General features: G+C 39.5%; 3 protein-coding genes and 2 long non-coding RNA genes across 5 annotated transcripts; 1 reads left to right on the forward strand and 4 right to left on the reverse strand.

Annotated features, from left to right (window-relative positions):
- Positions 1–3,876: 3,876 nt before the first annotated feature.
- cybb (cytochrome b-245, beta polypeptide (chronic granulomatous disease)) lies at positions 3,877–11,261 on the forward strand (the record flags this gene model as incomplete). Its single annotated transcript, XM_080525518.1, has 13 exons — positions 3,877–3,921; positions 4,026–4,118; positions 5,395–5,505; positions 5,788–5,872; positions 6,152–6,300; positions 7,080–7,261; positions 7,519–7,651; positions 7,937–8,029; positions 8,287–8,537; positions 9,291–9,453; positions 10,037–10,183; positions 10,786–10,910; positions 11,130–11,261. 13 exons carry the CDS (start codon positions 3,877–3,879, stop codon positions 11,245–11,247), a joined length of 1,695 nt encoding a protein of 564 aa, XP_080381644.1. The 3' UTR covers positions 11,248–11,261.
- A 778-nt stretch (positions 11,262–12,039) lies between these two features.
- Positions 12,040–14,029, reverse strand: LOC308152652 (dynein light chain Tctex-type 3-like). Its single transcript, XM_080525689.1, has 5 exons — positions 13,900–14,029; positions 13,492–13,533; positions 13,124–13,247; positions 12,845–12,922; positions 12,040–12,666 (listed from the first exon to the last, which is right to left on the reverse strand). Exons 1-5 carry the CDS (start codon positions 13,924–13,926, stop codon positions 12,590–12,592), a joined length of 348 nt encoding a protein of 115 aa, XP_080381815.1. The 5' UTR covers positions 13,927–14,029; the 3' UTR covers positions 12,040–12,589.
- A 1,894-nt stretch (positions 14,030–15,923) lies between these two features.
- Positions 15,924–16,362, reverse strand: LOC308153469. The gene is made up of 3 exons (XR_013937369.1): positions 16,293–16,362; positions 16,145–16,193; positions 15,924–16,043 (listed from the first exon to the last, which is right to left on the reverse strand). It is a non-coding gene; the product is annotated as an uncharacterized lncRNA (long non-coding RNA).
- Positions 16,363–17,847: 1,485 nt separating this feature from the next.
- LOC308152749 (dynein light chain Tctex-type 3-like) lies at positions 17,848–19,837 on the reverse strand. The gene is made up of 5 exons (XM_080525810.1): positions 19,708–19,837; positions 19,300–19,341; positions 18,932–19,055; positions 18,653–18,730; positions 17,848–18,474 (listed from the first exon to the last, which is right to left on the reverse strand). Exons 1-5 carry the CDS (start codon positions 19,732–19,734, stop codon positions 18,398–18,400), a joined length of 348 nt encoding a protein of 115 aa, XP_080381936.1. The 5' UTR covers positions 19,735–19,837; the 3' UTR covers positions 17,848–18,397.
- Positions 19,838–21,731: 1,894 nt separating this feature from the next.
- On the reverse strand, positions 21,732–22,170 carry LOC308152579. Its single transcript, XR_013937337.1, has 3 exons — positions 22,101–22,170; positions 21,953–22,001; positions 21,732–21,851 (listed from the first exon to the last, which is right to left on the reverse strand). It is a non-coding gene; the product is annotated as an uncharacterized lncRNA (long non-coding RNA).
- Between the last annotated feature and the right edge of the window lie 439 nt (positions 22,171–22,609).

Consider the following 22,609-nt stretch of genomic DNA (forward strand, 5'->3'; position numbering starts at 1 on the left):
ATTGCAAACAGACATCTACGATAGACAACAAAGACAAGACTAACAGGCCCTTACAGATCATTTAAATCAACATTTAAATATTGCATCACTGATATGGGGTCATGTATATTATTATGTTTGAGAAATGCAACTCTCTGCAAACAAGATATGCAGTGAGTAGATATAACCTCTTACAGTATATAATAGGGTAAAAAGTAAATTCAATCTGAATAAACATTACATTATGCAAAATGCAAAAGTTGTGTGCCATGAGTATTCATTAGAACAGGACCTATTCACACACCAAACAGGCATTCATGGTGGATAATAATCGCCTGAGCACTCATGCCTAGGAATATCCGTCCACACAAATCACTTTCTCTCTCTGCAAATCCCTACTAAATCCATCACCACACTTTCTCACACAAATCTGATATGCAGACAATTCCAACACAGCAAATGCCTGTTTAATGTATTGTATATTATATCATGTTTTACTTACACACCGCTTTAAGGTTCTACATTGCCATCCTATGCTGATAATCTGCATGGTCTGTTCTTCTGGTCCTATGAGAAAACTCCTTTGTGTCTCAGTGAGGGCCGGACTGTCCCTGATGAGCCAGGGATCACTTTGGTCTTAAGGATTAACTCCGGGCCATATTTAGCTCAGAGTTATTCTGAGGGCAATCAGTGTTTACATTGACAGCCTGAACCCTAACCCCAAGGCAACATGGGATAAAGGTAAATGATTGGATGCCAGGTGTCATGACCAGGACACATTTTGTATAAGCCCTAATGTAGACAATTCGTGACGTTAGAATTATAAGGTTTTATCTCAATTTTTGTCAAAATTTAGTTTTGTGTGGTGTTATTTTTAAAATGTTGACATTTTTGAGTTAGTAATTCATAAAATACAAAGGTTCCATCTCATAAAACATAATGGAATGTAAAAACTTTGACGCTCAATATCTCTGAACTATACCTTAAACGGAGATAGACCTTATAAGTCTAAGCTCACGAATTGCCTGAAGTTAGGTAATCATCTAGAAGGGAGAGACGAGTGTAAGCCCTCTGTCTGAGGTTTGTCATATCGTGAGCTTAATTATAAGGTTCTACTTCTATCTCCGTGTAGGGTAGTTCAGAGATATTGAGCGTCAAAGTTTTTACATTCCATTATGTTTTGATTGTGAGACGGAACCTTTGTATTTTATGAATTACTAACTCAAAAATGTCTACATTTAAAAAAATAACACCACACAAAACTCAATTTTGACAAAAATTGAGATAGAACCTTATAATTCTAAGCTCACGATAATATGCCAGAAAACTGAACTGGCCTCTATTTTCAGCCGTCCAAACGCAGGCATATATTTATAGGCAAATATTATTGGAAATGTGTGTCCTCGGTTTGTAGTGAAAAATACCACAGCTATCTCACTTGCGCTCAGATGGGTGGACTAGCCGGAAAACAGTGTTCATGAGCAGGTCAACTGCCATCAAGTGCGCTGAAAGACTCTGACGTTGATTATAGCACCAATATTTCAGACACATGCCACAGTGCCACCTCTCGCGCCCCTTGCCAGCGCCCCGTTTGTGCTAAGACTGTATTATTATTATTTTTACACCGTTAAAATCTAGAACAGAGAGTGTGCTAGATAGTCCTGTGAGGGACATTTATGTCAATGGCTTCCTGTCCTCAGTCCTTAAGCCTCCTGTAAGCAAATTGGCTGAAGTGTTACATAACATCCAAGCAGGGGTTTCCAACATTGAACTGAACACTATAAGACATCAAGTTAGAGTTAAATGTTCTTCTGCGTGGAAGAAATAACAACTTAAGTATTTGATAATAAACTAAATATCAGAGATTAGATTATTTCCGTAGAATGTTTGTCTAGCCCACTTCTAGCCTACAATTACAGTAGTACAGTACAGAAACTGCAACAACTGTGTGCTGTGACAAGTTGTCTTCATCCGTTGACAGACTACTAGCCTATTAAAATTGACAGTTGCCTTAGATGTGGACATTTTAAGAAAAAATATATAATAACTTACGTGAAATTGTTGAGTAAGAGCAAGAGAACCCAACCGTTTCACATAGCCTATCCCCTCCGATCGAAAGTGGAGCAGTGCGGTATAAGGCACAGTCAGACAGACCTAACAACGTGATTTTAAGTAGTCGAATTGTACCTATTATTAGATCATTGTAACTTGGTTGTAACAAATAACATCTATTATTAACAAAATAACTCTCATCTAATCGCAATCAGAGACAGCCTTCTTGTAGGTTTGAAATAATGCGCACAGAACGTTTTTATTTTATTTTATATATAGCCTACTCTTGTCATCCAATCATAAACACAGACGCATATAGTGTTATAAACGTAGTAAAAGGTACTGAATTTGCATTTAGTATATTGCCTAAAGTATAGCCTACCTGAATACCCCAGAGTCGCACTATCATCGTTTAGCCGCGGCACCTGCAGAATCCACACACTCCACTAGCTCTACCTGTCGGCCAGACAGAGAACTACTAGTGTCCATACGGTCAACATCACCTATTTTGACAGTGTCGGGCATACGTACCTGAGATGTGACAGTAATACGTGGGCACTATAAATGTATTTTTTCGGCTAATTGTCAAATAATATGCTATATTTTAAGTTTTCATTATTTTCAGGGATTAGTCTATAGCAGAGGGCGACACATTTCCATCTTCATTTTGGACTGGACAATATTTTGTGTTATATCAAACACAATTTGACTTGCCAGATAAAAGCAGAACAGATAATTAATGAAATAATGCTACAATCACTGTCGAACACTATCCTATAGGATTTTGTCACATCTATCAGGAATCCTATTGGAATATCTTTCCTATTTGGAATCTATAAATCATATAATAGTTTGTGTGTCACTTCTATCAGAATCCTAGGATTTTGTCACACCAATCAGAATCCTGTTCTGTTGTTTGTTGTTCTAAACGTTTTTAACTTCTTAATTTAAGAACTGTTGTTTCAGTGATGGGATCAACATGTTGTAATTAATGTTGTTGGATTGTACAGGAACAAATGACAATTCTATAGACAATACAAAATATTTTAGGGGTTCAATTAAGAAAATAGGAACCTATAGGATTTATACAGTCAACTACAGTACTATCTATCAGTTTGATTTCCTTTTAGTAAATCTTATATCTGCATGCACTGTAAACTGGGACCTGTGGTTTCACTTCTTGTGTGGAAATCCCTAACTTCTGTTGCACAGGACACAGTAAACAGTAAATCGGTCTGTCACCATCAATCTAGGACTTCCCCTTCAAAGCTTATCTGCATGGCCACAAGGCATTAAGAAACTAAAGACAGTAACTATTACTTGCTTTTGAAAGTGATGGTCACTGTACTTCAGATGATATACATCTTGTTCGTTCTGAACATGTGACTGACAAAGACAATTGATCAAAAATTAAACATGATAAGAATCTTTAAAGTTTTTTCTAACTAGATTGAGACCAACTCATTCTTCGAAGAAGAAAAAGTACTTCTTAGAACCAAAAGGGTTGTTCGGCTTGTCCGTAATGGAGAACCCTTTTTGTTGCCATGTGGAATATCAGAGGGTTCCACATAGCACCAAAAAGGCACATCATTGGTATAGAGGAATCCAATATTGCTCTCACTTTTGCTACACTCTTTTGATATATCAAGGAGTAGTGAGATACTACTCCTTCACTTTCACAGGACTTGTGGTGGAGTCAAACCTGAGCTTGAGACACTTCCTTGCTTGGGGCCTGGAGGACTATAAACTCAGCCCCTCACTGTATGTTTCACTTACTCACTCAGTCTCTTTCTCTAACACACACTCCCTCTGTCACACACATAGGCTATCAATCATTTTCTCACCATGGGGAACTTTGCTGCCAACGAAGGGGTGTCTATCTTTGTAATTGTGAGTCTGTCAAATACTGCTACAGTGGAGTATGATTTACTCATTTCTGTTTGATATGTTATGTGCTACAGTTCTAACCAGATTAATTCTGTGTTTTTTTTTAGCTGGTATGGCTGGGAATCAACGCATTCCTGTTTGTCCAATTCTACCTGGCATTCCTTACTGAGAAATGGTTCTACACAAGGGTCCTCCTTGGGGTAAGTTTGTGTCAACACAGAAATATTTTTTAAAATATATTTTTTAAATAGATGCCCGAAATCAAGTGAATTTCAATGTTATGACACATACTGTACACCGACTTTGCAACAACTGAAACCCAAAGAGTGATGAAAGTGCCTATGACCATGAAGCAAATGCTTTTTTCTTCTAAAACACTAAAACTTTTTTTTGATAATATAATGTAAGTCTAAATGTAACACATCTGTAATGTTACTTATAATTTTTTCCTGTATAATAATAAAGAAAGAAAGATATAACATAATGTTACATTCACATTTAATTTAATGTTTTACCTATCCACTGCTCTTGTGACAAAGAATGAAATAAAACTGAATTCCCTAGCAACAGTCTGTGTTCACTCTGCGGTCACAGCTGGGTGCATGGTTGATTACCCTGCTTCACAGCCAGTGGCTGGGGTTCAGGTTGCTGATGACTAGAAGTGAAGCTATTTTTGTTTTTGCTTAAAATTAGTCCAAAACTCTATTTTAATGGGTAATAACTTGAGTTTTGTTGCACGCTGGAAACTTTGTGTTTTTATAGATTTGTATGTCCAAGAGTGAATTTTGACAGAGAATTAGCATTCTTGCATTCTTCTCTCTTTACTTCTCTCTCCCTGTGTCCAACTCTCTCTGATCCTAAAACACTCTATTGTCAAAGTGGAGTTTATGGTTATCACAGTATTAGAAATACAATAATAATAATAATAATAATAATAATAATAATAATAATACATACATACTTACATACAATTGTATTGTGACATGTTTTGTCCATTTGGCTGTTTTGGCTATATAATCATTACATTAAATACAAATAAAAACAATAATAACTGTAAACATATTGGGTGGCAATTGCCATTTCTCCCTCTCCCAAAATGATTTTAAAATGTTGTATTCTGTAGATGCATAGAAATTGGGAATTGATTTTGATATTTTATCAAAGAAAATTTCTCTGAATTGAGAGAATGTTTCAAAGTGAAGGAGGAAGTGCATCACCGTCTCTATCTCTCCTGTTGTACAGTGACCACATACTGCAAACACTGCTCTTTGGAAAGCCTTCTTTTCAGATTAGCAATTGAAAATGTCCTTTCAATTATGTTATTGAAATGTTTAATTGCCAAAACAATACCTTTGTTAGTCATCTTAAATAACAATTTCGCTTGATTCCAATGTCTCAGTACATTTCTCATTGCTGTTTGGAGAACATCTGTAGCGTTCTCTCTCTGACCGTGACCCCTCTCTCTCTGTTGACCAGCAAGCCCTCTCCTGGGCCAGGGCTCCTGCTGCCTGTCTCAACTTTAACTGTATGCTGATTCTGCTGCCAGTCTGCCGGAACCTACTTTCCTTTCTACGTGGCACCATACAGGTGACACATACCCCTAATCCCAAACTGGCCACTACCCTCTAGTACCCCCCTACGTGCCCCATAGTGTTCTCATTCACTATTGAACATGCTATTTACTCCAGGACCAGGCCTAATCTAAGTCTAGGAAACCACCCTATATGTTGATATATTTAGATACGTTTTTGGACGTAATTATGTTTCTTTCCCATGCAAAAGCATACAGTATCTTACAGGAGTACAACAATGAATACATGTATTTTATCGTGACTATAACAGCATTGCTTCTCTGTTTTCACCTTTCAGTATTGCAGTCGCTCAGCTGCTCGACAACTGGACAGAAACATCACTTTTCACAAGCTGGTGGCTTACATGATAGCATTTCACACAGGTACCATTTTCTCATCCCAAGAATACTCAGATTCTTAATTATACTCTTTTAAAGTTTAGTCTCACTTCTGGGTTCCAAGATTATTCTTACTATTATTAGCTTCAAAACATGGGTAAAAGTATGGTTTTGATCTCATGGATGGTGAGTCCTTGCATCCATAGCTCCTTCTATGAATGTGAAAGTGGTTACATTTCTCTAGCCTCATCCCTCAGCTGTTTGCTGCAGATGTTGGAACAATATTTGACTATGCCATTAAATCACGTCATTTGTTTTCCATAGCGGTGCACATCGTTGCCCACTTGTTTAACTTTGAGTACTTCATGGATGCCCAGTTGATCAACGACACCAGATCCCTGCCCTTCGTGTTGTCACAGATTGGGAACGGGGACAATGCTTCCTTCCTGAATGTCATCAGGAGTGACCAGACTGTGAGTCATCTATGCACATGTACAGTAGCTACAGAGACATATTTATGGCCGTAATGCTATTTAGACAATGACTCTACTAAAATGTCTCTTCCATTAGTCATTCAAATCTAAGATCAGAAGCATTCCATTGAATTCAAACACTCACAGTGTTGTATATTTTCACATTTCCAACAAATTGTTTCAAGCAATTATTAAATTATTAAAATATCAAATTCTGTCTGTTCTGTCAATACCAGCCTGCACAGCTACTAATACTCTAAAAGGAAATGGAATGGTATGGTAAAAATGGGCATTGGTACTGAATTAAGTAATGTCACCAATGACAGTACAGTATGTTGACATCACTGGGGAATCCCCTCACCCAGATGATACTACTGTATGGTCCATTACTCATCTTCTGCCAGAAGGAGGAATCTATTTGTCAAAAAAAGGAAGAGAGTACATGCTGTATAGCTTTCAGTTTCAACACCATGCTGTCCATAGTCCATAATCAGGCATTAAATGGCAATACTTTTTGTTCACAATTGTCCAAATCTTTAGTTTCAGCTAATATATTGCTTGGTTATTAGTTTTGTCCTCTACTGAGGTCTAATGTTGAGATGAGTCAAGGCTCTTATTATTGGTCTATAGATCCAGAGATCAAGCTGTACGCCTAAACTCTAAATTATTCATTTGGGATTCAGATTTAATTCAGATTGTTATATTATAATGTATACTATACAACAAGTGGAACAGCCCTTTAAGGCCAAAGCAACTAATCCTCTTTTTCTTGGAGACAGAGTCCGACCATCGTGATGTTTACCACCATCGCGGGGTTAACAGGCGTCACTATCACCCTGGCCCTCATCTTGATCATTACATCATCAATGGAGATCATAAGGAGGTCGTATTTTGAAGTGTTCTGGTACACCCATCATCTCTTTGTCATCTTCTTCATCGGCCTGGTCTTCCATGGGTTCGGGTGAGTCTCATTCAGACACAGGATTCGATTTCTAAATCTTTTTGAGGAGTATTGGGTGTATGCCCCACATGTGCTCACTCTAGGCCTAATCTGTGCACACATCTTCCAGGTACCAACGCAAGATTTACCTGAGAGTTTGAGCGGCACACAGAATTATAGAATGATCATAGAATTAGTAGAATGCCCTCTGTCCCATGGATGGCCCTACTGAGCAGGACATGGGTGACAGTAGTGAATGACTGTTGTGTTGGCCACAGGCGTATTGTACGAGGACAGACAGCCACTAGCCTAAAGGAGCACAAGCCGCTGGAGTGCCGTGACCAGTTTGAGACCTGGGGGGAGAATGGGACCTACTGCCCTGTGCCAGAGTTCGCTGGGAACCCCCCTATGGTGAGCCACACCTGTGTGTCTTGAGCATTTTTAAAAAAAACATGAATTCAGTGTGTTGATTATTTATTTTGGAGAAAAGTATAGGGACTCCTGCACTTACACTATCTCTGCTTGAACGTTTTGGTTCAACGTTTTGGTTCAATAAAGACCTTTGTCCTGCATCTTTTATTTGCAAGCAGTTTGCTGGAGTCCCTAATAGAGGAGAAGATGAGCCTCAGGAGGTTTGGATTTGTATTCAGATTAATTTGTGTGCAAAGTACATTTTCTCTATGGTTTCTATTTCAGACCTGGAAGTGGGTGGTGGGCCCTATGTTCCTGTATCTGTGTGAGAGACTGGTTCGGTTCTATCGTTCCCAACAGCAAGTTGTTATCACCAAGGTCTGTGTCCTCAGTACACCATCTGTTTGCATTCCAATGCACCATTGTTTTTAGTTGTGAGCAACTACTATATAAATCCCTTGATGTTTCCCTGCCATACCTGGTTCAACTATCTGTCAAAGACATCCAAATACTATAGAACCAATGGAACAGTCCCCAAAGTGCACTGTGCACAAAACCTGCATGCTGAACTAACCCTTATCCGTTTTCAAATATTTGAGCTGATATATCCAGGTCTGTCCCCCTCTCTGCTGCAGGTGGTGATGCACCCCTCCAAGACCCTGGAGCTACAGATGAAGAAGAAAGGCTTTAAGATGGAGGTGGGCCAGTACGTCTCCATTCAGTGTCCCTGCGTCTCTCAGCTGGAGTGGCACCCCTTCACCCTCACCTCTGCCCCAGAGGAAGACCACTTCAGTGTGCACATCCGCATCGTGGGCGACTGGACCGAGGGGCTGTACAAGGCCTGTGGGGGAGACAAGGAAACCCAGGAAGCCTGGAAACTACCCAAGTACGATGGTCCTGTTGTTAGAGAGCCAAATGCCTCCCCTGTCAACTGCAGTACACACACTTATCTATATATAGTTTTATAGAAATGACTGTACATTACTGGTACATTATTTCTACTGTTACCATGGCATGCAAAAAAGCATCTGCACACTCAAATCTATGCAGAAATAGTAGTTTATTGCAAGCTTTCGGTCATAGACCTTCTTCAGGCATATCGTTACCATGGCAACATGAGGGCTATCATTAAAATAAAAAAAAAGTGGATGTGGAAGGCCAAACGGTTCCTGTTGCACTGTACTGTGAAATAACGACTTGAGGAAGTAACATGAAAAAGGACATTATGTGGTTTTTCAGGAGTAAAGATTTCAATAGAGAGCTCTAATTGCAAAATTGCTCCTTTTAAAAAGAATTTAAGTTTACTCCCATTTACATCCCATCCTACACTAGATTATACTACATTTAACATTATATTAAGTAGATTATAGATACAATTATTATAGATGTCCAGAAACAACCATAGCCCCTTCACCCTTGATATTTGTTTTGACCTGAAGGCATTGGACAAGTATAAGCAAGAAGTCAGTACTGTACTTCCATCTTGCACTATGATTGGCTAGGTTGATGATATTCGCTATCTTGCTTATATTGTAGTAATGGACCTATTGAATCCTTTCCGATCTATGTGTAAAGGGTGAAAGGGCTAGGGTTGTTTCTGCATAGGACTAATACTTGAATTCTCTCCTCCTATGTGCAGAGTGGGGATAGATGGTCCTTTTGGAACAGCCAGTGAGGATGTTTTCCGTTACGAGGTGGTGATGCTTGTTGGTGCTGGCATCGGAGTCACCCCTTTCGCCTCTATCCTTAAGTCAGTGTGGTACAAACACATCCAGGGAGACCAAAAGGTGTTCACCAAAAAGGTGAGAGGTGGTCTGTTTGGGATTGATTGTTTAAAGTTAGGAAAGGATATTTCTTGACCAAACTGAAAAACTCTGGGATGATGTACGGTGTATTATATGCAAAAAGTATGCAAAAATAGAATAATGAAAGTCACACATGTACACTATACTTCCCCATTTCATTTCATCATGAATTTCTCCATCGAAGTTCCCCAAGAGAAAAAACTACAATGTGGTATAGAAGATGTGTGAAGTTTCTATTAGTTAGCATCTCACTCAACAGAGTACACATTCTTATTACTTATTCTAATATTCAACTATGCATCAGACTGAACTACTTTGGACGATAATTAAAAAAGAACAAATATTTTGTAAGACACTTACAAATTGTGTCTCTAAGAGATCACTTCCCCTATGTTATTTTAAAGCATTGGATTTGTGTAAGCATGAACTAGAGTTTCTACCATACCTTTTATACCAGTCCAATGCTTTTAAATCCATGAGAGGGAGTGAATGGGTGTATAATTCGGGGAGAAGAGTAAAGATCCTTTCTTGGAACACAACCCTGAGGTGACCTTTGACCTTCTTGATGTCATCCTCCCAGATCTACTTTTACTGGCTGTGCCCCGAAACGCAGGCCTTTGAGTGGTTTGCTGACCTGCTGCAGTCTGTGGAGGGCCAGATGGTGGAGAAGGACAAGGCTGACTTCCTCAGCTACAACATTTACCTGACCCGCTGGAAGAAGACTGAGGTGAAACACACACACGCGAACGCACACACACGCGCACGCACACGCACACGCACACACACACCCACGCGGTAAGACCTGGCTTGGTAAAATACATGTCAAGTACCATTTACACTGAATCATCAATGATTATTAAACCCAGTGATTTTTGCAGTGTTGCATGGAGTTTATCTTTACAGTGTTATATGTGTTCACTACTTTCCCTACTTATTTGTGCGTCAAGTACTTGAACGTATCTGAGGTGTGTTTGATACAGTTTGGTGTGCACTTTTGGGACCATCCCATTGTACCAGCCAAATGAAATCAAGTGCAGCTAGAGTATTTGAAAGTATTTAAGATTATGTATTTGACCAAGGTCTGCTATTGGAAGACGAACAATAACGATAATCATAGCATGATGACCAATTCAATTTCTGAAGGACGTTTTCCCAATCCAAAGCCATCGTGCAGCAATACACATGCATACAGATATACACAGTGCTAATAGACTGTGATCTAGGTTTGGTGGTAGGTTGTTTTCAATTATGTAGGCATAGAGGATCATGTCAGAAACGCTGCAATGGTTGATCAATCCAGATTTTTCATAAAATCTATTTTTTTCAAAGGCTGCTCACTTTAGGGTTCACCATGAGGCAGAGAACGACCCTATCACAGGTCTTAAACAGAAGACTCTGTATGGGAAACCCAACTGGGACAACGAGTTCACTACTATTGGTGCAAAGCATCCAGGGTAAGTGCAATGTAGCTTTTTTCTACACAGTATTGGTAATGTGTCATGTAATCATTGAATGTCTGACTTAGTGTCATGTTCAAATTTAATTGGGTTATAATTATTACAAATTGTAAAATGTGTAAATAACTACTTGTATAGTTCACAACTGGAGTATATTGTGGAGTATTTTTGTTAAGATAATGTTACCGTTATGTGTATGTGTGCCTGTACACCCAGGACTAAAGTGGGCGTGTTCCTGTGTGGCCCCACCCAGCTGGGGAAAGCCTTATCGAAGCAGTGTATCTCCCACTCTGAGGCCGGGGTTAAGTTCATATTCAACAAAGAGAACTTCTGAGTCTACAATGCCCCTCCTACTATGAAGCCTGCCATAGTGGATAAATGCTCAGTTTTATGACTATGCCTATGCCTTACCATGTGAGCTGACCAGGAAAAAACATGAGGGCCATACTGTATGATGATAAGCTAAGCAATGATTCTATTTCTCCTGGATGTCTAAATATTGTAGCGATAAATATAAGAATTTGCATTTAATACTGTTGCATTCCTGACCCTACCGTGGACAATGATGGTTATATGTGTAAGAGGCTGTGCTGCAAATTGTTTTGCTTTTCATGTGTGATAAAAAATAAAAATGATGATCTGCTCAAATGGAAACAATTTATCTGTCACAAGTGTTCTTGTATCTTATCCAGGGAAAAGAATCTAGTAATCTGACACCTACTCATGATAATCTTGTCTAGTACGCCTCATGGTCGAATGTCACAATTGTTTTCTTGCACAAATATGTGGAGAAACAGCCTACCAATTGTTCCCCTTCTGTAATACAACTGGCATGGAAACTCTGGTGGTTTCAACACCACCCTTCCTTTTTCACATGCTTTAATCACAAATTTGTATAAAATGTTGAGGTTTTGCAGAAATTTGCGTGCAATATAATTATAATGGCCACAGCTGCAGCCTCTACTGGGCTCGAAGTGAACTCAGAACTTATGCAAACAGGTTAAGTTGTGTAATATCTCTGAACTACAGTGGTTCTGAACATTAATAACCCTGTAAATTGTGGTCTGTGATGCAATAATATAAATAAAATAAACGACTGAAACGCCATAAAAAACATCCCATAATGTAATTTAGTTATGGCATCAACATCAATGACATTGGGCACAAACATTCTCCCAGCTTTAAACATATACAACTTTGTTCTCACACAAACACACCCAATTGCCAGTTGTTGTTGTTTATCATATCAAGTGTTTATATAGACACAGTGCTTTATCTGACTAAACAGTGATTCAAAATAGTATACATGAACACATGCCATTGCCTCACCCTGTATCAAATAATAAAGCCAGACATAATAATAATAATAATAATAATAATAATAATAATAACAATAATTATAATCATTATAATAATAATAATAATTGTAGCATAAGTCATCAGCCAAGCATAGTCTTAACACAGAGATGTCAATGGATGAAAATCAACACAGTCCTTAAACCTTTCAACTTTTCAGCCAGTTCAATGCATGGCCACTTTTGCCACAACCATCTCAAAGCTCCTCAGATTTGTCTTACAATCAGCCCATGGAGGCCTTGGATGCCCCCTGCAGGAAGCAGGCAGCGTTGCACCCTCTCCGTCATGGGCTAAGAAGTATCCATTCTGCTGGTCTTTGTCTAGGGCGCTAAAGCCACTGCAAACACGCTGACCACACAGTACATGGTGCGATTCTCCCATTTCACTGTGCAGCACCCTGTGTGACACAAACAATGCCGCCATGTCATATGTATGAACATCCTTGAAGCATACATTGCCTTGACTTGTATGTGAAATAAACAATGTCATCAGAGGGTCTTCAAGATCGATTATGGCAAGCAACATACAGTGTGTACGAGATACACTGTTGCTGAGCGCACAATGGTAAATCTTACCGTCAGCGGTTGTGTCCCAGTAGCAGGAGTTGGCTGTGTGGAGGCCTGCACCACTCTTCTGCATCACAGCACAGGTGACTGTGCGGAGACAAACAGAAAGTGGTCAGACTATTGTAAAAGCATTAACGAAATGACTAATGCCTGACAAACAACAAACATTTTAACAGAGAATTGATGTGGCAGACAGAAAACTACGCAGGGTGCAGTGTTCTGTATCTACAATAACATTTAAAAGCAGGTCCATACAAATTGTGTTTCTTGACAACAATACCGACATACCAATGTACTTGAATAGTTTCCCCTGTTTGACTAGCTGGGTGAGGGAGAGTTCCACGATACTGGCTGTCCACTTGTTCACTAGGTTCACATTGTAGTCAACTCCTCCTATGATACTCTCAATGCACTGGAAGATGAACACACACACACACACACACACACACACACACACACACACACACACACACACACACAACTTGAGAACAGTGTTGTTGTGCTGTATCAGAGTCACGTGTAAACTTGGGTTGTGTATCATCCGCTTAGCTATATGCCCCAGGGAACAAATCACAGTATCAAGGCATTCTGCACATTAGGTACAAAACAAGCCACTTCCTAAATATTAGGCTAGTATGATCAGACAATACATTTACCTCTTTCACTGAATCACTCGCTTTATCAGGATTAAAGGACCCCTAAAAAGAAAACAAAAGGTAAAGTACAGCATGGTGATGTCATGTGTTGGTTCCCTTCAGTGAAGCTTCACACCCCACCGATGATCATCAGCAGACACAACTCTGGCTGAATAGCAGCTTTAACTGAGCCGCTTTGCAATTTCAACATTACGCTATGAAACAGAGCTTCGTTTAACCAGAGGGAAATCCGGCCTTTGATTTAAGTATACATGTACTTTCTCTCCGAGTAGAGCTTAGAGCTTTAACTCGCTTTCTTTTGCTTCAACTCGCACCTAGCTACACAACCCTGTGTGGCTAGCTAGCTTGTTGATTCAGTACTCAAGAAGAGCCTATTTAATGTTTTCTCAAATATTATTAACTCTCTACCTCGTCACCCGTATGATATTCCTCCATTCTTTCCTTCTTTGAAGTGGTAAAAATCGATGTTTTCTCAACGAGAGTCGGTTTAATAGGCTTGTAGTCTTGTCTTGTAGTACAAATGTCTGATTTCCTGTTATCTGTCACACAGGTGGTCAACGAGTGAAAGAAAGGCGAGTAACAGCCCAACCATTGTTGACATTCTATGAATACCGCCACCTAGTGTGAAGGAGAATCGTTGCTTCTTTTTTGTTCGAGGACAGTCAGAGGGTACCACAGTACAGCTTTGATAAAATAAAATAAAAATGTGAGCTTGCCTGCCATCGCTGTCACACAACCACATATAAAACGATGATATCACTATGGCTTTACACAACGTTGCTTTAAAGAGGCAGTCTTGGATTGGTAAATCAATATTTGAATTGTAAAATTATTGATATAGGCCTATAGGCATTGCTTCAACACTGTATAGCTTCAGAACATCGTAAAGCTATCATTTGGATGTCATGGATCATTTTTATGTCATCCATCCATAGCTCTGTCTATGAAATATTTCATTTTGTCCTCTCCCTCCGTCCTCATCAAAAGGTCACAAACAAGGAGAGGAAGCGAAGATAAAAGGAATCGTGGTCATAAGAATTCAGATGTTCCCGCATCATGTGGTCAGCGCCCCTTCCACCGAGATGTATTTAGGCCTACATTTGGGTGGTACACATATGGGATGCATTGGTGTTATGTTTAAAAGGCTAGTAGAATTGACTATACCAGTAGGCTGTTATGTTTGCAAATTGCAATACATCCTCTTAACTGGCGGGTTAGATTACTTACTACATTTCAACCTCATGACAATAATAGCCCTAGAACAATTTGCCCACAGATGGTGAATAAATGGGAATGATAATTATCACTTAACAGAATACAAAATGGTACTTTTCTTTTAGAAATGTTTATTTCTCACACATGATAACACATTTGTTATTATTGTAATAACTCCTTGAATGTATTTTGTTGTAGAAATTATTGATATGTTGTGTAGGCTTTTGTAGCCTACTCTTTTGATTAATTTCCAGTGTGGACCGTGTATTGTTGTTGTTTGAATCCCAGATTGCCACTTTAAAAGCATCACATTAAATCCAAATGAGATGAATGATTTTCAAACAACAACCCAATTAAACCAGTTTATGATGATGAATTACAAAATCCATATACCAACACAAGTCATATTTCCCTGAAAGACACACATAAAGATTATATTTAAAGTGCAAGTGTGCTTTAAGGATATTCTAGTCTGCAATAAATAATGTATTTACATTCACACAGTTTAAAACACACGTTGAAACTATCAATTACACTGTATAAAATGTGCAGTTCTAACAAAGATCAAAGTCCTCAAACAATACCAAAAACAAACATACACACGACACGCTATGGTTAGACATTTTTGTGCAAGAGAAATAGTAAATACATGTATATTACATATTGATAATACATGTTTCACAAGAGAGAACCAAATCTCAATAAATTAGGTCACTTGGTGAAAATATAGTGGTTGAAGTGTAGTAGCTGTTTGTAATGGTGCAGCCTTCTTCAACTCAAGGCACAAGGAACTTAGTTGGTTGATGAAATTAGTCCAGTCATTCACAGGCCCCAAGTGAGTGGTTCAGTCAGTCACAGTACAACGCAGGTTGCAGAGTGGGCACCCCTGGTGCCAGGGCCTGGGGCTCTCAGCTGGGCGCCGATAGTGTTTGTCTCTGGGTCTCTGCTCTCCGGAGCTCCAGAGGGACCCTCTGCAGGTGGTTCTCCCCCACAGAGGCCCTCTTCTGAGACTTCTGCTTTCTCCTCAGGCTGCTTGGCTTTGCTAGAGGACAGTCGTTTGAACAGGGAAAGCTAAGGAGAGTAGGGGGAGAGAGAGAAGACAGTAGGGTCGTACTCAATCAATCGTCTGGGTTCAAATAATTAATAAATTAATAAAAAATAATAGTGTCACCCTAGACCTTGAGTAATTATCTATACTGTAAAAACATCAATAACCTTTCTGTTAGGCCCCAGCTGGCTCTTTGGTTTGTCCTCTGTGGTTCCATTATGCGGCTGTGAGCGTGTGGAATCAGTCTCATCCTCTGTGTGAGCGGCTGATACACCTGAATCTTCAGCAACTGGCAATAAAAGACCAATACGCACGTAATTAGAACTCAGTAATCTGCCACATTCGCCAGAGACTGTAAAACATAGTGTCAATTAAAAATGTAAAATTCACCTTTCTGTGCTCCATCTGGCAGGGTCTCTTCTTTCACCTCTTCTGGTTTCTAGATAGAACAAATTCAGTTCAAGAGAAATTTAAAATAGACACTTTGTGGATGGAGCAATAGTATTTAACTGAAAGCATTGCAAGGTGTTTGCTATACCTCAAGAGGTTTTCCTGTTGAATGATCTTGACCCTGGAACAGTTGTCCATCTGTTTTCTCTGGCTTCTCATCCTCCTCTTCTTCCTCTTCCTCCTCCTCCTCTTCTTCCTCCTCCTCATCCTCCTCCTCCTCCTTAGCTCTTAAATCCTGCCAAAGGATGGTAGTGCGGTTAGAGTAATGGATGAGAATACTCAATATGCCATTTATAATCAAATCTAAAAATCTAATAATAATTACACAAAACATAAATTCAGATAGAGATTAGTCACAGGGGGAGAACACATCTAGACTGCTTAGTCCACACACACAGACACAGACACAGACAGACACAGACACAGACAGACACACACACACACACACACACACACACACACACACACACACACACACACACACACACAGAGAGAGATGGTGGGTGGGTGTAGCTTTGTAGCTTTGTAGCTTTTTTCTACACAGTATTGGTAATGTGTCATGTAATCATTGAATGTCTGACTTAGTGTCATGTTCAAATTTAATTGGGTTATAATTATTACAAATTGTAAAATGTGTAAATAACTACTTGTATAGTTCACAACTGGAGTATATTGTGGAGTATTTTTGTTAAGATAATGTTACCGTTATGTGTATGTGTGCCTGTACACCCAGGACTAAAGTGGGCGTGTTCCTGTGTGGCCCCACCCAGCTGGGGAAAGCCTTATCGAAGCAGTGTATCTCCCACTCTGAGGCCGGGGTTAAGTTCATATTCAACAAAGAGAACTTCTGAGTCTACAATGCCCCTCCTACTATGAAGCCTGCCATAGTGGATAAATGCTCAGTTTTATGACTATGCCTATGCCTTACCATGTGAGCTGACCAGGAAAAAACATGAGGGCCATACTGTATGATGATAAGCTAAGCAATGATTCTATTTCTCCTGGATGTCTAAATATTGTAGCGATAAATATAAGAATTTGCATTTAATACTGTTGCATTCCTGACCCTACCGTGGACAATGATGGTTATATGTGTAAGAGGCTGTGCTGCAAATTGTTTTGCTTTTCATGTGTGATAAAAAATAAAAATGATGATCTGCTCAAATGGAAACAATTTATCTGTCACAAGTGTTCTTGTATCTTATCCAGGGAAAAGAATCTAGTAATCTGACACCTACTCATGATAATCTTGTCTAGTACGCCTCATGGTCGAATGTCACAATTGTTTTCTTGCACAAATATGTGGAGAAACAGCCTACCAATTGTTCCCCTTCTGTAATACAACTGGCATGGAAACTCTGGTGGTTTCAACACCACCCTTCCTTTTTCACATGCTTTAATCACAAATTTGTATAAAATGTTGAGGTTTTGCAGAAATTTGCGTGCAATATAATTATAATGGCCACAGCTGCAGCCTCTACTGGGCTCGAAGTGAACTCAGAACTTATGCAAACAGGTTAAGTTGTGTAATATCTCTGAACTACAGTGGTTCTGAACATTAATAACCCTGTAAATTGTGGTCTGTGATGCAATAATATAAATAAAATAAACGACTGAAACGCCATAAAAAACATCCCATAATGTAATTTAGTTATGGCATCAACATCAATGACATTGGGCACAAACATTCTCCCAGCTTTAAACATATACAACTTTGTTCTCACACAAACACACCCAATTGCCAGTTGTTGTTGTTTATCATATCAAGTGTTTATATAGACACAGTGCTTTATCTGACTAAACAGTGATTCAAAATAGTATACATGAACACATGCCATTGCCTCACCCTGTATCAAATAATAAAGCCAGACATAATAATAATAATAATAATAATAATAATAATAATAACAATAATTATAATCATTATAATAATAATAATAATTGTAGCATAAGTCATCAGCCAAGCATAGTCTTAACACAGAGATGTCAATGGATGAAAATCAACACAGTCCTTAAACCTTTCAACTTTTCAGCCAGTTCAATGCATGGCCACTTTTGCCACAACCATCTCAAAGCTCCTCAGATTTGTCTTACAATCAGCCCATGGAGGCCTTGGATGCCCCCTGCAGGAAGCAGGCAGCGTTGCACCCTCTCCGTCATGGGCTAAGAAGTATCCATTCTGCTGGTCTTTGTCTAGGGCGCTAAAGCCACTGCAAACACGCTGACCACACAGTACATGGTGCGATTCTCCCATTTCACTGTGCAGCACCCTGTGTGACACAAACAATGCCGCCATGTCATATGTATGAACATCCTTGAAGCATACATTGCCTTGACTTGTATGTGAAATAAACAATGTCATCAGAGGGTCTTCAAGATCGATTATGGCAAGCAACATACAGTGTGTACGAGATACACTGTTGCTGAGCGCACAATGGTAAATCTTACCGTCAGCGGTTGTGTCCCAGTAGCAGGAGTTGGCTGTGTGGAGGCCTGCACCACTCTTCTGCATCACAGCACAGGTGACTGTGCGGAGACAAACAGAAAGTGGTCAGACTATTGTAAAAGCATTAACGAAATGACTAATGCCTGACAAACAACAAACATTTTAACAGAGAATTGATGTGGCAGACAGAAAACTACGCAGGGTGCAGTGTTCTGTATCTACAATAACATTTAAAAGCAGGTCCATACAAATTGTGTTTCTTGACAACAATACCGACATACCAATGTACTTGAATAGTTTCCCCTGTTTGACTAGCTGGGTGAGGGAGAGTTCCACGATACTGGCTGTCCACTTGTTCACTAGGTTCACATTGTAGTCAACTCCTCCTATGATACTCTCAATGCACTGGAAGATGAACACACACACACACACACACACACACACACACACACACACACACACACACACACACAACTTGAGAACAGTGTTGTTGTGCTGTATCAGAGTCACGTGTAAACTTGGGTTGTGTATCATCCGCTTAGCTATATGCCCCAGGGAACAAATCACAGTATCAAGGCATTCTGCACATTAGGTACAAAACAAGCCACTTCCTAAATATTAGGCTAGTATGATCAGACAATACATTTACCTCTTTCACTGAATCACTCGCTTTATCAGGATTAAAGGACCCCTAAAAAGAAAACAAAAGGTAAAGTACAGCATGGTGATGTCATGTGTTGGTTCCCTTCAGTGAAGCTTCACACCCCACCGATGATCATCAGCAGACACAACTCTGGCTGAATAGCAGCTTTAACTGAGCCGCTTTGCAATTTCAACATTACGCTATGAAACAGAGCTTCGTTTAACCAGAGGGAAATCCGGCCTTTGATTTAAGTATACATGTACTTTCTCTCCGAGTAGAGCTTAGAGCTTTAACTCGCTTTCTTTTGCTTCAACTCGCACCTAGCTACACAACCCTGTGTGGCTAGCTAGCTTGTTGATTCAGTACTCAAGAAGAGCCTATTTAATGTTTTCTCAAATATTATTAACTCTCTACCTCGTCACCCGTATGATATTCCTCCATTCTTTCCTTCTTTGAAGTGGTAAAAATCGATGTTTTCTCAACGAGAGTCGGTTTAATAGGCTTGTAGTCTTGTCTTGTAGTACAAATGTCTGATTTCCTGTTATCTGTCACACAGGTGGTCAACGAGTGAAAGAAAGGCGAGTAACAGCCCAACCATTGTTGACATTCTATGAATACCGCCACCTAGTGTGAAGGAGAATCGTTGCTTCTTTTTTGTTCGAGGACAGTCAGAGGGTACCACAGTACAGCTTTGATAAAATAAAATAAAAATGTGAGCTTGCCTGCCATCGCTGTCACACAACCACATATAAAACGATGATATCACTATGGCTTTACACAACGTTGCTTTAAAGAGGCAGTCTTGGATTGGTAAATCAATATTTGAATTGTAAAATTATTGATATAGGCCTATAGGCATTGCTTCAACACTGTATAGCTTCAGAACATCGTAAAGCTATCATTTGGATGTCATGGATCATTTTTATGTCATCCATCCATAGCTCTGTCTATGAAATATTTCATTTTGTCCTCTCCCTCCGTCCTCATCAAAAGGTCACAAACAAGGAGAGGAAGCGAAGATAAAAGGAATCGTGGTCATAAGAATTCAGATGTTCCCGCATCATGTGGTCAGCGCCCCTTCCACCGAGATGTATTTAGGCCTACATTTGGGTGGTACACATATGGGATGCATTGGTGTTATGTTTAAAAGGCTAGTAGAATTGACTATACCAGTAGGCTGTTATGTTTGCAAATTGCAATACATCCTCTTAACTGGCGGGTTAGATTACTTACTACATTTCAACCTCATGACAATAATAGCCCTAGAACAATTTGCCCACAGATGGTGAATAAATGGGAATGATAATTATCACTTAACAGAATACAAAATGGTACTTTTCTTTTAGAAATGTTTATTTCTCACACATGATAACACATTTGTTATTATTGTAATAACTCCTTGAATGTATTTTGTTGTAGAAATTATTGATATGTTGTGTAGGCTTTTGTAGCCTACTCTTTTGATTAATTTCCAGTGTGGACCGTGTATTGTTGTTGTTTGAATCCCAGATTGCCACTTTAAAAGCATCACATTAAATCCAAATGAGATGAATGATTTTCAAACAACAACCCAATTAAACCAGTTTATGATGATGAATTACAAAATCCATATACCAACACAAGTCATATTTCCCTGAAAGACACACATAAAGATTATATTTAAAGTGCAAGTGTGCTTTAAGGATATTCTAGTCTGCAATAAATAATGTATTTACATTCACACAGTTTAAAACACACGTTGAAACTATCAATTACACTGTATAAAATGTGCAGTTCTAACAAAGATCAAAGTCCTCAAACAATACCAAAAACAAACATACACACGACACGCTATGGTTAGACATTTTTGTGCAAGAGAAATAGTAAATACATGTATATTACATATTGATAATACATGTTTCACAAGAGAGAACCAAATCTCAATAAATTAGGTCACTTGGTGAAAATATAGTGGTTGAAGTGTAGTAGCTGTTTGTAATGGTGCAGCCTTCTTCAACTCAAGGCACAAGGAACTTAGTTGGTTGATGAAATTAGTCCAGTCATTCACAGGCCCCAAGTGAGTGGTTCAGTCAGTCACAGTACAACGCAGGTTGCAGAGTGGGCACCCCTGGTGCCAGGGCCTGGGGCTCTCAGCTGGGCGCCGATAGTGTTTGTCTCTGGGTCTCTGCTCTCCGGAGCTCCAGAGGGACCCTCTGCAGGTGGTTCTCCCCCACAGAGGCCCTCTTCTGAGACTTCTGCTTTCTCCTCAGGCTGCTTGGCTTTGCTAGAGGACAGTCGTTTGAACAGGGAAAGCTAAGGAGAGTAGGGGGAGAGAGAGAAGACAGTAGGGTCGTACTCAATCAATCGTCTGGGTTCAAATAATTAATAAATTAATAAAAAATAATAGTGTCACCCTAGACCTTGAGTAATTATCTATACTGTAAAAACATCAATAACCTTTCTGTTAGGCCCCAGCTGGCTCTTTGGTTTGTCCTCTGTGGTTCCATTATGCGGCTGTGAGCGTGTGGAATCAGTCTCATCCTCTGTGTGAGCGGCTGATACACCTGAATCTTCAGCAACTGGCAATAAAAGACCAATACGCACGTAATTAGAACTCAGTAATCTGCCACATTCGCCAGAGACTGTAAAACATAGTGTCAATTAAAAATGTAAAATTCACCTTTCTGTGCTCCATCTGGCAGGGTCTCTTCTTTCACCTCTTCTGGTTTCTAGATAGAACAAATTCAGTTCAAGAGAAATTTAAAATAGACACTTTGTGGATGGAGCAATAGTATTTAACTGAAAGCATTGCAAGGTGTTTGCTATACCTCAAGAGGTTTTCCTGTTGAATGATCTTGACCCTGGAACAGTTGTCCATCTGTTTTCTCTGGCTTCTCATCCTCCTCTTCTTCCTCTTCCTCCTCCTCCTCTTCTTCCTCCTCCTCATCCTCCTCCTCCTCCTTAGCTCTTAAATCCTGCCAAAGGATGGTAGTGCGGTTAGAGTAATGGATGAGAATACTCAATATGCCATTTATAATCAAATCTAAAAATCTAATAATAATTACACAAAACATAAATTCAGATAGAGATTAGTCACAGGGGGAGAACACATCTAGACTGCTTAGTCCACACACACAGACACAGACACAGACAGACACAGACACAGACAGACACACACACACACACACACACACACACACACACACACACACACACACACACACACACACACACAGAGAGAGATGGTGGGTGGGTTGAATATCACTAAAGGAGAGGTCTGAGGTAGAAAAATGTATCCCACCTGCTACTGGAACAGATCAATAAGTTCAGAAGTAAG

The sequence above is a fragment of the Nansenia antarctica genome (assembly GCF_963989245.1).
Source record: "Nansenia antarctica genome assembly, chromosome: 3".
Classification (NCBI taxonomy): domain Eukaryota; kingdom Metazoa; phylum Chordata; class Actinopteri; order Argentiniformes; family Microstomatidae; genus Nansenia; species Nansenia antarctica.

Excerpts from the sequence above, each read along its gene's own strand:
- LOC308152652 (XM_080525689.1), bottom strand. The coding sequence starts at position 13,926 with ATGGAGGAATATCATACGGGTGACGAG. Across the intron at positions 13,534-13,899 it reads AATATCATACGGGTGACGAG|GGGTCCTTTAATCCTGATAA; the intron begins GTAGAGAGTTAA and ends TTTTCTTTTTAG. Across the intron at positions 13,248-13,491 it reads CGAGTGATTCAGTGAAAGAG|TGCATTGAGAGTATCATAGG; the intron begins GTAAATGTATTG and ends TTCATCTTCCAG.
- LOC308152749 (XM_080525810.1), bottom strand. The coding sequence starts at position 19,734 with ATGGAGGAATATCATACGGGTGACGAG. Across the intron at positions 19,056-19,299 it reads CGAGTGATTCAGTGAAAGAG|TGCATTGAGAGTATCATAGG; the intron begins GTAAATGTATTG and ends TTCATCTTCCAG. Across the intron at positions 18,731-18,931 it reads GAAACTATTCAAGTACATTG|TCACCTGTGCTGTGATGCAG; the intron begins GTATGTCGGTAT and ends GTCTCCGCACAG.